The sequence below is a fragment of the Rhamphochromis longiceps genome, linkage group LG17 (genome assembly GCF_057381845.1).
Source record: "Rhamphochromis longiceps isolate RC_006_pf linkage group LG17, R_longiceps_female_GT1.1, whole genome shotgun sequence".
In the NCBI taxonomy this organism is placed as follows: Eukaryota; Metazoa; Chordata; class Actinopteri; order Cichliformes; family Cichlidae; genus Rhamphochromis; species Rhamphochromis longiceps.
This window is the reverse complement of record NC_140573.1, coordinates 19828421-19845545: the sequence shown is the minus strand read 5'-3', so window position 1 is coordinate 19845545 and position 17125 is coordinate 19828421. Positions and strand designations below refer to the sequence as shown.

Genomic DNA, 17125 nt, shown 5'->3' with positions numbered 1-17125 from the left:
GTGTGTTATGAATAAATTTTCTTTTTTTTTTCGGTACCGGTACTAGTTTTATTTTATTGTATTTATCCGCAACACCTTGAAGGCCGGTCCATGAAAATATTGTCGGGCATAAACCGGTCCGTGGCGCAAAAAAGGTTGGGGACCGCTGGTCTACAGCCAATCAGGACGCAGAACACAATGTGCTGTAAGAAAAAAAGAAAAAAAAAAAAAAAAAAAACAACATGCAAAAGAACATGAAAAAAATCTGTGAAACAGCGAGGCCGCAAAAGGTGAACCGTATTATAGCACGGGACAACTGAAGCCGTGTTAACAGGCCGGTCCAGTGTTTTTCTGTCGACCTCGACCTAACAACACATAAGTCAAAAATCAAAACGTCTCTTCCAGGGAACATGAAAAAAAAAAAAAAAATCTCTGGTGTAAAGTGAAGTCTTTTCTGCTATTTGGTGCATCTCAATTAAATACACCAAAATGTATTTGACAGGGAGAAGCACATTTACTTTATCAGGTTTTAGCAATTTGTTTAACAATATTACCAGCGGTCCTGAAAACGCGTTCTAAAGTGTGCTTGTGGCTGGTATACACAGCTATATGTGTGACATCAATGTGAAACGTTTTTCATGCATTTTCCACCAAGCCAGTGGATCATCTTCTCCGTCTACAGCCTCCACACTGAGGTAATAGTCCATTTCTATCTGCGCCTTCTCCTCCAGTGTGCAATTTGGCAATTAGTTCATCCATGTTTGGACTTCTTCTGTGCTCTAAATTAGAGATGGACCGATCCGATATTACGTATCGGTATCGGTCCGATACTGACCTAAATTACTGGATCGGATATCGGAGAAAAATAAAAAATGTAATCCGATCCATTAAATATCACGAAAGCACCTCACAAAACTTGCAACACGCCGTAACTCACCTCAGAACGTTAGCACGTCGGAGCAGTATGCATCACGTGATAGAGCGGCTGTGGCATGTAGGACCTGTCGGTGGTCTGGATAGCATTTGGAGCTTCGCTAGCAACCCGGCATTTCATCTCCGACAAAGTTATCCCGAGAGAAGTAAAGCAAGTGTGTAAGTCCATCTCTGAATGTAAAGCATTCCTGCGTTAAGCTTAACAAGCGACTGCCTCTCCTGCTGCTACTTCAATCATGAAACTGCTTAATGATCAGCTGATCGGCTTTTCTGTCGCGAGTCCGTCTCTTTTGTTTGTTTTTGGCCCACTTTGCACCAGAAAGAGGAAACCAGCGGCTGAACAACAGCAGCACGTTTAAGCTTGATAAGCTGTTGTTAGAATTTATTTAATATTACTTTCTACACCAGGATCTTTTTCTACGTAGCTGATGCTGGTAACTGTGCAGGGGCGGATCTAGCAAAGTTTAGCCAGGGGGGCCGATAGGGCATTAACAGGGAAAAGGGGGCACAAAGACATACTTTTCTTTCTTATTCTCATTTAAAATGTCTACCTTTTAATAAATAATTATCTGACACCCAAAGTTTTAATTTGATGTAAAATGAATAGAAGTCAATTACTGTATATAGTAACTATTAAGTCTAATATATATACCCTAGTAAGCTATAGTACTTTTTCCTTTGGGAAGGTACCATCTGTGCAGTCTGCAATTTTGTTGAAGAAAGATGTTGAATCTATTTAATATTTCTTGAAAAATAATTGATTTCTGTGCATTTTTTTTTTTTCACACTGCATCAAATTAAGGTTGATTACGTTGATTAAGCATCATGAGGTGGAGCGTGAGGGGTGGTTCCCCATTTCTTATTTATTTATTTTTGTTGCTGGGAGTTGGAACCCTATTAGTTAGGTTGCTTAATATTTATGCTAAGTACTCTTTAAAATACCAGAATAGGGAGGATGGTGTAGGTTTAAGTTTATTAGATTGATCAGTATTGCTGAACTATGAAATATTTTTTTTTGCATACAGGTATAACAGAATAGCTTTAGTGTAGTTGTTGTTTTAAACTTGAGTATGAACTTATACAAAATGCAGCAAGATATTAAAAAAAACAAGTTTTGTTGATTAAAAAACACTATATCGGATTCATATCGGTATCGGCAGATATCCAAATTTATGATATCGGTATCGGACATAAAAAAGTGGTATCGTGCCATCTCTACTCTAAATGCACAAATCAGTCCGTGCATTATTACATTGCTCCGCCCATCAAAAAGCTTGCGCATTCGCGATTATATCGCATATCGTTAGTTACTGGACTGACGATTGTTGGTTGTAAAATTTTTTACATACCACACAACCTTAATACATATTACATATAGGGCTGCCACGATTAGATCGACTATCAAAATCGTCAACGACAAATTTAATAGTTGACGCGCCGTTTAAAGCCTTGTAAGATCATGAAAGATGGAGGAATAAGTAGTAGGATTTAACAGTGTAATAACAGTCTGAAACAGAAGATGGCAGCACTGCATGTACAAGGATGCCAGCGGAGGATGCATTTGAAGCTCAATTACGTTACAGCGACGCAACGAAGGCTTTCCAAATTCGAAGACTTCTGCAAATGCAGCCGACAAATGCGTCCTACTTTCCCCCAGATATGAAGGATGGGTCGGGTGAATCCTTTGTGGCCCAACTTATCCCAGAATTCATAGCACGGCTCAGCCAATTTCAGTTTCCAACAATAGCGGCAGCTACTTAGTTTTAATATTACTCTTTCTGGGTAACAAAATAAACTTTTACCATATTTTCAGGCAATAATGTAGCTGTGTAAACTTCAAATATCTGCTCAGTTTATCAAGATATCACATATTTGTAAAAGTGCTGCGATGTTTTCGGAGACATCTGTTACCCACCAACCCGATAGCTAGCCGGGTTCAAGGCTCACTAGAGCCGGCGAGAACAGCGGACTCCCGACAAATCGTTTTCAAACCCCCCACGGTCTTTTGCTACTCAGGTTAAACATGATATATAAGGCACTTAGATAACTTAAAACTGTTATTGTTTGGCTTTTTTCAAAGTTTTATTTGTTCCTGAGTAAATCCGTTTGGCTGAGATTAAAGTTACAGTTTTCACATAGCTGAATAAACGTCAAACAGAAAACTGATTAAACCGAAGTGTGAGATGGTCGACAATTTACTCCAGTGTCCTGTTATATTTTAGATAGCAAGGAGCAGACGGCTGAGTTCATTAAACTCCACTGAGACAATCTGCAAATTTCATTAAAAGTTTAATAAACTATCATCTGCTCTTTATTTTTAGTTAGCACATACCTTAAACACTTCAAGCTGTAAGCTAATGATAGTTATATAAGCGCAGATGCATGCTGATGCAATAAGCTGTACTTTTTACATCCAATAGATGCATGATCTGATTAGTCGACTAATCGCAAAAATAACCGGTGACTAGTCGACTATCAAAATAATCGCTTGTGGCAGCCCTAATTATATATCACCATCCAGCTAAAAAATATCGAGATGTGAATTTTGGTCTATATCGCCCAGCCCTAGATAAGCATGTCCCACCAGATATCCTGCATTTTATTTGTATTTTTTAATCCATCTGAGACAAAGCAATGAAAATATTACTGGACAATCTTCTTGTTCTTATTTTCAAAGCTCAGCTACCAACCAGCTAGCACTGCCACTCCCTGCATGTTGTTCCCTTACCTTTAGACTGTAGTGGGGACGCCTCTTAATTTATTGTCTTAGTCACATTGTCTTAAATACAATAAGAAAAGAACAATAAGTAATTAGTAACACACTAACAACTAAGAGCATCACTACGATGCATCATTCTGTTAGGATGTATGTAACTTACTGCGCAAGTGTCCTGGGGGAGGCATGGCTGCACACATTTGGGAAAAGGGGGCAGAAGTTTTGTGTGTGGGCTTTTCGGTTGTTGTAAAAGGAAGCTGTCCATTAAAGGTGGAATTCTAATGTCAAGTGTGAGATTATTGGACTATCAACTAGGGATGGAACGATCCGATATTACATATCGGTATCGGTCCGATACTGACCTAAATTACTGGATCGGATATCGGAGAGAAATAAAAAATTTAATCCAATCCATTAAATATCACGAAAGCGCCTCACAAAACTTGCGACATGGCATAACTCAGCTCATAACCTTAGCAAGTCCGAGCAGTATGCGTCAAGTGATAGAGCGGCTGTGGCGTGCGAGACCTGTCGCCGGTCTGGTTGAGCATTTGGAGCCTCACTACCAAACCAGCATTTCATCTCCGAGAAAGTTATCCCAGAGAGAAGTAAAGCAAGTGTGCTTTACAAACATCTCAGAATGTTTGTAAAGCATTCCCACGTTAAGCTTAACAACCAATATATGGAGCGACTGCCTCTTCTCTCCCCCTCTCCTGTTGCTACTTCAATCATGAAACTGATCAATGATTGGCTGATCGGCTTTTCTGTTGCGACTCCCGTCTCCCTTGTTAGTTTTTGGCCCATTTTGCACCAGAAAGAGGAAACCAGCAGCTAAACAACAGAAACAAAAATTAGAATTATTTAATATTACTTTCTACTAGGGCTGTGTGATATGACCAAAATCTCATATCCCGATATTAAGACATCTATTGTCCGATAACGATATAAATCACAAAAATGTAACATTTTCTCTAAATTCTGTGAATCTCTGGCAGCTCAAATTGCGTGAAGTGTTTCCAGCTGGGCGTCGCGTACCTGGAGTCGAGTGTTTTAACTGATGCATGAAACTATACATTTTTAGACATAAGTTGTAACGGCCGCCGTTTTCTTTGTGTGTATTTATTACACAGCGTGCTGCGAGGAAAAGCCTGTTTTAACGTTTGAGTCTAAGGTTTATTTTTTAGCACCTGACGGCTCTTTTTTGCTTCTCATCTGTAAACACTGTGCATCTTTCACGTGATTCAGTTTATTTTGAAAAGTCTCAACAGGATCTTGAGCTTTATTGTGAAAGGTTTATGTGGAACAAGCGGACATGCAGTGGTTTTACCATCGTTGTTGCTAACGACAACGAATAAAAACAAACGCTTGTCTGTCTGTAGTGTGGTTATATTAAATGTAAGAGAAAGAGAGAACGTTAAGAAATTAACTACAGTGACCATCAAAATAATGAAAAAATATTGCCGTAAACTGTTTATTTTGAGACACGACGAAATAAACAATAGCGTAAATGAAACGATAGACGTTTTTATATCGTCATCCGATATATATTGTTATATCGTACAGCCCTAATTTCTACACCAGGATCCTTTTTTACGCAGCTGACGGCTGGTAACTGTGCAGGGGCGGGTCTAGCACAGTTTTGCCAGGGGGGCAGGTAGGGCTTTAACAGGGAAAAGGGGGGTACAAAGAAAAACTTTTCTTTCTTATTCTCATTTAAAATGTCTAGCTTTTAATAAATAATTATCTGAATCTTACACCCAAAGTTTTAATCCGATGTAAAATGTATAGAAGTCCATTACTGTACAGTGGGGCAAAAAAGTATTTAGTCAGCCACCGATTGTGCAAGTTCCCCCACCTAAAATGATGACAGAGGTCAGTAATTTGCACCAGAGGTACACTTCAACTGTGAGAGACAGAATGTGAAAAAAAAAAAAAAAAAAAAAAAAAAAAAATCCATGAATCCACATGGTAGGATTTGTAAAGAATTTATTCGTAAATCAGGGTGGAAAATAAGTATTTGGTCAATAACAAAAATACAACTCAATACTTTGTAACATAACCTTTGTTGGCAATAACAGAGGTCAAACGTTTACTATAGGTCTTTACTAGGTTTGCACACACAGTAGCTGGTATTTTGGCCCATTCCTCCATGCAGATCTTCTCGAGAGCAGTGGTGTTTTGGGGCTGTCGCCAAGCAACACGGACTTTCAACTCCCGCCACAGATTTTCTCTGGGGTTGAGGTCTGGAGACTGGCTAGGACACTCCAGGACTTTCAAATGCTTCTTACGGAGCCACTCCTTTGTTGCCCGGGCGGTGTGTTTTGGATCATTGTCATGTTGGAAGACCCAGCCTCGTTTCATCTTCAAAGTAGGGTGACTGTGGCTCAGGGGGTTGGGAATCGCATCTGTAACCGGAAGGTCGCCGGTTCGATCCCTGGGCTCTCTGTCCTGGTCGTTGTGTCCTTGGGCAAGACACTTTACCCTACTTGCCTACTGGTGTTGGCCAGAGGGGCCGATGGCGCGATATGGCAGCCTCGCTTCTGTCAGTCTGCCCCAGGGCAGCTGTGGCTACAACTGTAGCTTGCCTCCACCAGTGTGTGAATGTGAGAGTGAATGAATAGTGGAATTGTAAAGCGCTTTGAGGTTCTCGAAAAAGCGCTATATAAATGCAATCCATTATTATTATTATTATTATTATTATTAAAGTTCTCACTGATGGAAGGAGGTTTTGGCTCAAAATCTCACGATACATGGCCCCATTCATTCTGTCCTTAACACGGATCAGTCGTCCTGTCCCCTTGGCAGAAAAACAGCCCCATAGCATGATGTTTCCACCCCCATGCTTCACAGTAGGTATGGTGTTCTTGGGATGCAACTTCGTATTCTTCGTCCTCCAAACACGACGAGTTGAGTTTATACCAAAAAGTTCTACTTTGGTTTCATCTGACCACATGACATTCTCCCAATCCTCTGCTGTATCATCCATGTGCTCTCTGGCAAACTTCAGACGGGCCTGGACATGCACTGGCTTCAGCAGTGGAACACGTCTGGCACTGCGGGATTTGATTCCCTGCCGTTGTAGTGTGTTACTGATGGTGACCTTTGTTACTTTGGTCCCAGCTCTCTGCAGGTCATTCACCGTGTGGTTCCGGGATCTTTGCTCACCGTTCTCATGATCATTTTGACCACACGGGATGAGATCTTTCGTGGAGCCCCAGATCGAGGGAGATTATCAGTGGTCTTGTATGTCTTCCATTTTCTGATGATTGCTCCCACAGTTGATTTTTTTCACACCAAGCTGCTTGCCTATTGTAGATTCACTCTTCCCAGTCTGGTGCAGGTCTACAATACTTTTCCTGGTGTCCTTCGAAAGCTCTTTGGTCTTGGCCATGGCGGAGTTTGAAGTCTGACTGTTTGAGGCTGTGGACAGGTGTCTTTTATACAGATGAGTTCAAACAGGTGCCATTCATACAGGTAACGAGTGGGGGACAGAAAAGCTTCTTACAGAAGACGTTACAGGTCTGTGAGAGCCAGAGCTTTTCCTTGTTTGAGGTGACCAAATACTTATTTTCCACCCTGATTTACAAATAAATTCTTTACAAATCCTACCATGTGAATTCATGGATTTTTTTTTTTTTCCACATTCTGTCTCTCACAGTTGAAGTGTACCTCTGGTGCAAATTACTGACCTCTGTCATCATTTTAAGTGGGGGAACTTGCACAATCGGTGGCTGACTAAATACTTTTTTGCCCCACTGTATATAGTAACTATGAAGTCTAATATGCCCTAGTAAGTAGGGCTGGGCGATATATCGAGTTTTTAAAAAATATCGATATATTTTCATACGAGATATAAGATGTGACAATATTGTTTATATCGATATAGTCTATGTTACGTTATAATTATACTTGTGGAGCCGCAGGTTTGCCTCTCTTTCGTCCACTTTTGTCTCTACGCAACGTTACTCGGCCTCGCCTCTCCTTCACTGAACACAACTCCGCCTCCCCCATAGCTTCACCTGCAGGCAATGACAAGATGAAAGCGGAAAATCTCCGTTAGCGAGTTACCGTGCATGGGGCTGGGCGACGTCAACGTGTTAGCGAGCTAACCGCGCCAACGACATGCAGCCCGGAGGGGCTGCACGGCCTAAAATCCTTTCATTTTCTCAAAAATCGACAGTGCACCTTATGTATGAATTCTGGTTGTGCTTACTGACCGCGAACAGATTTTATGTGGTACACAGCGCTCAGCAATCTGTCAAAAAATGTTCTAATATGACTTTGCTAAGCTACGGAGCTGCACCGCTTGATGGATTGTCGGAGGATTACGGCTACCGAGGAGGAGCCTCGCGGAGTGATACGTACTGTGTGTGTATAAGGACCACAAATGGCACCTGTTCAGAGACGTGGTGCAGCTGTGAAATCTGTCTCTTTGTTATTATGCTCAGCGTCTATTTTGACTGCACAATTGTGAGCTTTTTGTTATGCACAAAAACAACATTGTTTTCTTTTATTTATGGACCATGATTATTTAATAAATGCTGATAATTTATTTTTGAGTAATTTCTTCATGTACATCTACGCTGTATGTAAATAAAAGTGCCCGTGTGACAGCTGGGACACAGTGTGACTAAGAACTCTCTTTTTGTTCTTAACTTATGGCTTTAAAAAAAAATTAAAAAAAATCGGGATATATATCTTATATCGCCATCCAGCTAAAAAATATCGAGATATGAATTTTGGGTCATATCGCCCAGCCCTACTAGTAAGCTATAGTATTTTTCCTTTGGGAAGGTACCATCTGTGTAGTCTGCAATTCTGTTGAAGAAAGATGTTGAATCTATTTAATTATTGTAGAAAAATAATTGATTTCTGTGCATTTTTTTTTTTTTGTTTTACACATGCATTGAATTTAAGTTGATTGCGTCGATTAAGCATCACAAGGCGGAGGGTGGGGGGGGTGGTTGCCTATTTTTTTTGCTGGCAGTTTACAACCCCGTTAGTTAGGTTGTTTAATATTTCTGCTAAGTACTCTTTAAATTACCAGAATAGGGATGGTGGTGTAGGTTTAAGTAAATTAGATAGATCAGTACTGCTGAACTATGAAATATTTTGGGTGCAGTGTATTTTTTGCATACAGGTATAACACAATAGCTTTAGTGTTTTGTTTTTTAAAACTTGAGTGTGAACTTGCACAAAATGCAGCACGATATTAAACAAAACAACAAAGTTTTATTCATTAAGAAAAACACTATATCGGATTCATATCGGTATCGGCAGATATCCAAATTTATGATATCGTTATCGGTCATAAAAAAGTGGTATCATACCATCTCTACTATCAACATGTCCTCCCCAAGAGGACAATGAATCACCCCCTCCCACAAAAGAGAGATAACAAAAAAAATCCTCAAGTGTTGACCCAACCCCCCCCCCAAAGACCAGCTGCTAACATTTTGGCCTAAAGGGGAAGAACCAAAAATGCCTTTTTCAGACAGAAGAAATTATTATTAGTTTGAACTAGGAATCATACAAAGCTCCAAGAACAAAAACAGAGCTGGAAAGAAGCAGATCAGAGTAGTATAACATCATCTGCCAAACCTCTCAGTAACCTTCAAATGGATCAAGGATCAACTCGGAACCAAACCACCAGCTACATCCTGACATTCTTCTCCTGCAGGCCGGAAACCAGCCAGATGATCAGACTCACCCTCGTTCTGGATCCAGGGCGATGGCTCTCGGCTGGTCCAGCTCCTGCCAGAACAGAACCTTCCTCAACGATCCGTCCAGCTCAGCCACTTCAATCCGATTGGTTTCTGAGTCTGTCCAGTAAAGTTTACTCCCTAACCAATCACACGCCAGTCCATCTGGGGAGGCCAGACCTGATACCACCGTCTCCAATGCACTAGCCCCCGACTGGTTGAAGAAGGTGCGTTTGATGGCCTCCTCGCTCACATCACTCCAGTAGATGAGGCCCTTGGAGAAGACATAGTCCACAGCTGCGGCGTCCTCCAACCCTCCAACCACCACCGTGGCGTTAGCCTTCTCATGTGCCGCATCCACGAGCCGAAGATCTCGCCTATTCGCATATAGTAATAGAGGCTCACCTGGAAGACACGGAAATATCATTAGGATTGCACATATCAAAAAAACAAAGACATAAACATAGTTTTACAACATAATGCCTCATGAAACTGCCCTGAACCTCCACCGTTTGGATGTAAACAACAGATGTTTCAGAAAGCAGCAGCCATGCTGTATTCCTAGAATATTTAAAGGTAGAATGGGAGAGAGAGCCTTCAGTTTTCAGGCACCTCTTCTGTGAAACCAGCTTCTAGTTTGAATTTGGGAAACAGACACTATCTCTGCTCTTAAGATTAGGCTTAAAACTTGCCTTTTTGCTAAAGCATATAGTTAGGGCTGGATCAGGTGACCCTGAATCCTCCCTTAGTTATGCTGCAATAGGTGTAGGCTGCTGGGGGATTCCCATGACGCATTGAGTATTTCATTTTCAGTCACCTTTCTCACTCAACATGTGTTAATAGACCTCTCTGCTGAATCACACTTGTTATTAATCTCTGGCTTTCTTCCACAGCATGTCCGTCATCCTGTCTTCTTTCTCTCACTACAACCGTTCGCAGCAGATGAGCCTGGTTCTGCCAGAGGATTCATCCGGTTAAAAGGGAGTTTTTCCTTCCCACTGCGCCAAAGTGCTTGCTCATAGGGGGTCATAATTGTTGGGGGGTTTTTCTCTGAATGTATTATTTTAGGGTCTACTTTACAATATAACGTGCATTGAGGCGACTGTTGTGATTTGGCGCTATATAAATAAATAAAATAAATCGAATTGAAAATTGAATTGAATCATGCTTCTTTTCCTTTAACACAATGCTGGTGCTTAATCTAGAACTGGTTCTGATTGATCCCAGTGCCAACCGTCAGGTGCTACCTGAGCATGAGGTTAGAGCAACTAGAATCAGTGATTTCAGGAGAAATACATCAGTCATCTCCACTATGATTTGCTTTCCATGGAAATTATCCAAACTTCATCTAGAATTGTTATATAATCCTTTTTAAACTGTCAAAATGTAGACTGGACTCTGGACTCTTAAGCAGCTCCAGCAGCACTACAGATCTGCATCTGGGAAAAGATCCGGATCCAGTGCCAAACGTGGGACTGTCTGCATGTCTCCACCAAAAACGGTTGGTGTTTGTGCAAAAAAAAAAAAAAAATGCAACACCAGCAGAACACGGCTATGGAGGATCTTCTTTAAGAACGTCACCAGTGACTGCAGACCCAGCCCACACATTGTGTCCACCATGACATCTGAGACAGCACTGCTCTGTGATAGTCATCTCTTGAACCTCTTGAAATGCGGACTGGTTCCCAACAAACACTAATGCAGAACCAGCTCTGTCCCAGCAGCAGAAAAAGTGTTACCCACGCTGTGGAAATATGGTCCAATAAGAGCCCCGCCATCTTCTCAGCAGCCATGCCTCCCCCTTTAGCCTTGATGTTTTCTGTTCAACAACCTGACTGAAGCAGAACGAGCTCTCAAAGCGAGCAGCGCAGTCCAAGCATGACACGGCGTGCTGACGAGCAGCCAGAGACTCTCAGCGGCATCTTGGCTCTGAGCCCAACCCACAATCTGACACATCGAGGCGACCATGAGCCCCACGGCACCCGCTGCCTGCTGGCCTGTTTTCACTCCACTCGAAGGGGGTGGGGGTGGAGGGGGGTTTCCTTCTCCAAATATTTACTGAACCAAGACATCAAAACTTCAATTTCAGGTCCCTCCAGGCTGCTTACAAGCCGAACCGTGCCAGGAGGAAACATGAGGAAATCCGACTCTTGGGACTCGCTGACTGCACACAGAGCTGATGTTTACCTCCATTAATCTGCTGAGCGCGTCTTCACTGACTGACTGATCGTTCTACAAATAGAGACAAATGTCCAACATCAGAGCCCAAAATAATCAAGACACTGCAGACACAGCTGAAAGCTGCAGGTAGTACACGGACTGTGAGCAACCACGCGTGAGGTAAAGACAAAACTGTCAGCCTCAAATTTCAATCTGATAAGTTTACGTCTAAAAAAGAAACTGAGCGAATGGGGTTTAATACTATTAGACTTACTTTTCTGAGTTGCTTTTGAGCCTGAACCCATCTTATATCGCAACATCAGTTGGAAAGAACTTAATTTGTTAAGTAAAGTGACTTTCTGCCGTCTCTTATTCTCAAGAGGTTAAGAGCGTGTAGCTCAACACGTTTGATCTGGCAGACTTTTTGAAAAATAATCAGAAGATCAAAATGAATCAATGAAAGAACAAACAAAATCCTTCATTTTCAGTGCATGTGATGATCTGAGCTGCGATTGAAGGTTTGGGAGAACCACAAAGATTTTTAAACTCAAACTGGGCGGTCTGAAGTTTGGGAATGTCTGGTTTACAGTGAGGTGTCAAAAAACTGCACTTAAATTATCCTTGGCAGAAAAAGTTAAACAGACAACCTGAACTACGACATCTCAGCCGCTTGGTGAGGTCATCATCCACACAGTGAACAGACGCTCGTCTGATCAGTTCATGGGTTTGACCGTGAAAAGTTACTGTATGATCATTTTAACTCTTCTAACTCAGCAAAGAGCTGGACTTATTTACAGGATCTGTACCCATATGTGTTGCCATATTTTCACAATAGTGGAGATTTGCACGAGTCACCTGCAATAATTTTACTTACCCTGTTTTTCTTTCATTCATACTCACATTTAAATATAAAGTTTAAATGAAGCTGAAACCTAAACAAAACTCATGAATAATCAAAAAGGGAATTGATGGAGAAACTTCAGGCAGAATATATAATGACTCCGGTATGTGTATGATCTGATCAATAACCACCCAATCATCAGGCTGCCTTACCACCGCGTCCCATTTAAGTCGTGAGTCAGAAAAAGAAACTCGAGAATGCAGGTGCAGGTGGTGGGATTAGTTAAACCCAGCTTTTTTAAACTTGGCTCTAGTGCTGAACCGCAGCACAGCAAAGAGCAACGTGAACACTCTGAAGCCTCTGTGATCTACATACGTCATTGCTTCATTAATATTTTTAATCCTCAACTTAAACTCATTTTATAACGAGTTTAGGTTCTTTAGTTTAGTTTTATTCTGTTCATAATGTTTTAAAGATGTTATTAAAAAAACATTAATATTAGATTCATGTCCTTTATAGTGAGTGCTGGCCTAGAACTTGCGCAGAAAATTGTCTTTCTAGCAATTTTTTTCTATAATTCCTCGCTCATTATCAATTGCTTTTAATCACATTTTTTATATATAGCCTTTATTAATAATCTGAGTTTAAATGAGTGTTTTCCGTTGCGTTGGTACAACTTGCTTATTTCAAATAAATATATTTTAATTCCCACTTTTTCTGTCTTTTATATTCCTGATGTACAGTGAATCAATGTTCATTCATCCCAGATGCAGAGTCTATAGAAACAAGTCATAGAAGACAAGAAACAAGATAAAAACTAATCAAATACGCCCCAATCACCATCCCACAAAGTGATAACAACACCAGTGTCTCCACAACAAAGACTGACAAACATGCAGCTCCAAATCTTATATCTGTTAATCCCACTCAGTGTTGGACTTTGAATTCTTGCTGCAATCTGAATTTAACCAACTGTTAAGCATTTGTTCTGGTACTGAAGATCCAGAAATGCTCATTTAAAAGACACTTACACCTTACATTTGTGCTTTGGTCTCATTTTATCCTTAATATATAATAAATTATACATTAAGGACATTATTATCATCACCGTTTTTTAAACTGTTGCAACAAAAGAAATTACCAAATATAGGATAAAGACAGCATTTTGAATATTTATCTGATTGTCCATTTCTGGTGTAATTTGATAGCAAAAATATGGGGAAAATAACTAAATACATAGCAGATAAACCTGATATTTAAAAATATTTGTTTTACAAATGTTTAACACACATAATTATTGGGTAACAGTTTGACACTGAAATCTGTGTAATGAATATGTGATATGATAAATGAATGTCTCTCACTGACCTATAAACTTTCTTTACATAAGATGGCTTTATGGGTTTTATTTTTCATCCTCTAGTGTTTACTGGATATTATCAGGAGCTCCTCAGACCAAGATGATGATCTGTATGATATCGTAAGTGTGAGATGTACTACACAAATAAAGTTAGCCCTGTTCAGTTGCTGTGATATAGTATTTCTGCTCTATTGCACAGCCGTGCTGTGTAGCAAACACTAAACTAAATTTAACGGAGCATTTTTAATGGCGATGACACCTTCATGAATTTACTTTATTCGGTTTACTTTTCTAAAGAGATCCGCCTCGGACTCATTCTTTACATCCTTTAGATCCAGCTAGCAGTTCGCTTTCATTGTAATCCGAGTTTAGAGGGGTTTTTTTTCTTTTTTTTTTGCAGTTTTATTGTTTCTTTACTGTCAGATTTATACAAATACATTCATTTCTCACACGTGTCCAGCCGTGTAGCTGCTGTTTTGTGTGTAATACTGTACATTTATTGGCCTTGCTTTTCTTTATTCTGTTCATTGTTATCAATAAAGTTATTTTTCCATGTAGATGGTTTATTAGCTATTAGCTCCCTGATGCTAACCAGCTCGCTCCCTAGCATTTGTTATGCTAACTGCTGTTGAGCCCGATCCAGCCTGTTTTTAAGTTACAAAACACAACCAGGAGCGACCAACTGCGCCAAATACATATTCCCGAGACAAAGGGGTGCGCTGGAAGGGAAGCTGGCGGTGCTGTGAGTAGTCTCTGGTGGGGTATTTTCCAGCTAACAGGGCTGTTTGTGGTTTCTCCTCCAGCAGCAGCAGGCTAAGCTAGCTCGCTCCACTCGGGAGAAATCCGACCCGGAGGCCGAGCTCCAAACATCCACAGAGAAGGGAAAAAGCTCCCCTGGGCTGCTAACAGCACTTTTTCGCGTCTTTTACGCGAGGGGACGTGTGGGTAAAAGTCACAGTGTGGACACAAACTCACCTCGTATGAGAAAACAAAAACTACACAACAACAGACTCCGCAGCGCGACACCCATCTTTCTCCCGATTCTCGGCCCAGCCGCGGCGGCTCGTCAGCGGAGTATTCCCATTGCTGCGGCCGCTTCCTTGGCTAAAAAAAAAGCGGATTTCCCAGAATATTCAGGTCGATGTTCGGCTCCGGTTCGCATTACACCGTGCCCGCTTCCATCCCGGCTGGCTGCTCGCTAACTGCGTCGGATAAACTCTCGGTGTCTCACATTGTCCTGCAGGAGCTCCGTCGTCTCCTTCCGCTGTGAGGAAGCTGCCCCCCTTCTCCAGCCTCCGCCTCCACCGCCACCTCGCTGCCCGGCTTTCTATTGTTGTTCCGCCTCACAGCCGCTGGTACGCTCACAACACGGAAACGTCCCGCAGAACCGACTTCGAACCCCCACAGAACCCCACCCCCGAACACAGACGTTAACCCCACATTCCCGCGGGACTACTTTATCACACGGACAGGGGCCCCACAAAACAGGGCCCCAATATCATCCAACGGCAGGGGCGTTTCCAGGGGTTTTACATCAGGTGGCACAAGGCAAGGGGGGCTCAGGAAATCATTATATACTATATCTGCTTTTTTATACCAAATTCAGTCATTTGGTAAAAAGCTTTTAATCACCTTTGTTTGTTAAATCGCTGCATCACAACATGTCTTAAAAATCCAAGTCTATGTAATGCCATAAAACATCAGAAGAAACACATTTTCACCAGAAACCCACCATAATCACAGATATAGATGAATCTGACACTTTTATTTGATTTTCACACAAAAAAACCATTATGTGGATTATTAAAAAGTGTGAAATCTGATATTGTAAATAAACCTACATAATGTGATAGATTTTACAGCACTTTTGATTCTAAATTTTCTTTCTAAATTTTGGAATTTTACACTTTTTACCTATAGCATCTGATTTCAGGTTTTCTCAGTTTCTTCACACCCTATAAAGTTTACATGTTGCATTTTTCTATTTTTGATTTGCATTTTAATGTTTTATGCCTTAGAGATGCAAGGTTGAGATGGGCAACAGCAGACAAGAAACAGTGGATAGACATGGAGCTGCCAGGCAGAATGAAGTACATGAAGAGGTGATGGAGAAAAATGATAGGGATAGGCCAAGATGGAGGCAGATAACCTGTGGTCGCCCCAAAAGCAACTTTGAATTTTATTAATTTCATGAAAGTAGCAGCAGTAGCATATAAACAAGAAAATTACTCTGGGATTTATACTTTTTACATCTCAGTGTTCTGTTGATAATAACTTTTTACAATATTATTATTGCTTTATCATTATTATCATTATTATTATTGAGATTTTATTCATGAAACATCAGCCCCAGTTTCAGGTTTCAAACATCAGAAAATGCAAGATTTCTCAAAAGCTTTCAGAAGGAGAAAGTTCAATGAGGATGTGAGGCCTCGGATTACAGAGTACACTTCCTATTTCAGAGTAACAGCTTTTCTAAAACCTCTTGCTGATTTAATAAAGTGTGGATCACTCTCGTCTTATCTAATGAATGTATCTGTGGGAGATGTGGAAGTGAAAGCAGGACTGTAAAATTACAAGCAAGGTGGACGGGACTCAAATGTCCTGCTAAGAGGAAAGGAAAGCATCTCATTTAAAAAATTTCAGGGTTTAATCACCAGGTCAGCAAAACTGCCTCACAGTCTCAGGAATATGAGGTAACTTGTTAGCACATTAACTACCACATACCTGATCATGTGCCTGTCATGAGTTCAACCACAATATACATCACACTATTTGATCAGTGACTGAGTTCATAGGATTGGGTTTAGACTTGATGATACTTTTGTAAGTATGGCGAATATCCAAATGAAATTTCAAGTGCTGAAAAACTCATTTAAGCTCTGTTAAAAACTTGAATCATTTGAGCTTCAGTATCATGAGATAAATCATTACTTGAATAAACTGCACCAATTTATTGTTATTATCTAGATTCAGAGCAACAGGAACAAAATTTGAAACCATGGATGTTTGATCTGTTTAATGATAATTCACTGAATAAAACTTTAAAAGTGCATTCTGGGTAAACTTTCAAGACTCACATCAGCATGTGTGATCAGTGGCTGCTCCCTGAAGTCAGAGCAAAGGTCTCTTTTTTTATCTACATTTGATGCCAGGCTCATCTTTTAGCCACGATTCTTTAGGAGTCAAAATCATTCCTGAAACTGAGCAGATGATCACTTTCTGCCAAGCGCTGTTGACAGCAGCTCTGAAGCACCTGTTGCATAATAAACAGCTTTACTACAAATGTTGAGGTTGTGGACTTCATCAGGGTCATCATAAAACACATTACAGGCAACATTTCAAAGGGTAATAAGGTAAGTATGCTTCTGGTTAGATGTATATGATGTTTGTTATATTTATGATGGCCCCAATGAAGGCCACAAGCAGAAACA

The 17125-nt window shown here is 40.8% G+C and overlaps 1 protein-coding gene across 4 annotated transcripts in view; it reads right to left on the bottom strand.

Annotated features, from left to right (window-relative positions):
• Nucleotides 1-15003, bottom strand: part of lrp6 (low density lipoprotein receptor-related protein 6) — a 47450-nt gene extending 32447 nt beyond the window's left edge. For 2 of the 4 annotated variants that reach the window (XM_085387714.1, XM_085387716.1), the window contains exons 1-2: nt 14667-15003; nt 9339-9735 (exon numbers count right to left, since the gene is read on the bottom strand). In XM_085387714.1, coding sequence (XP_085243840.1) covers nt 9339-9735; nt 14667-14721 — 452 coding nt within the window. In that variant the 5' untranslated portion in view covers nt 14722-15003. The remainder of the gene's footprint in view (nt 1-9338; nt 9736-14666) is intronic. The other 2 variants (XM_085387717.1, XM_085387718.1) reach the window with 1 other exon arrangement.
• Nucleotides 15004-17125: the final 2122 nt, after the last annotated feature.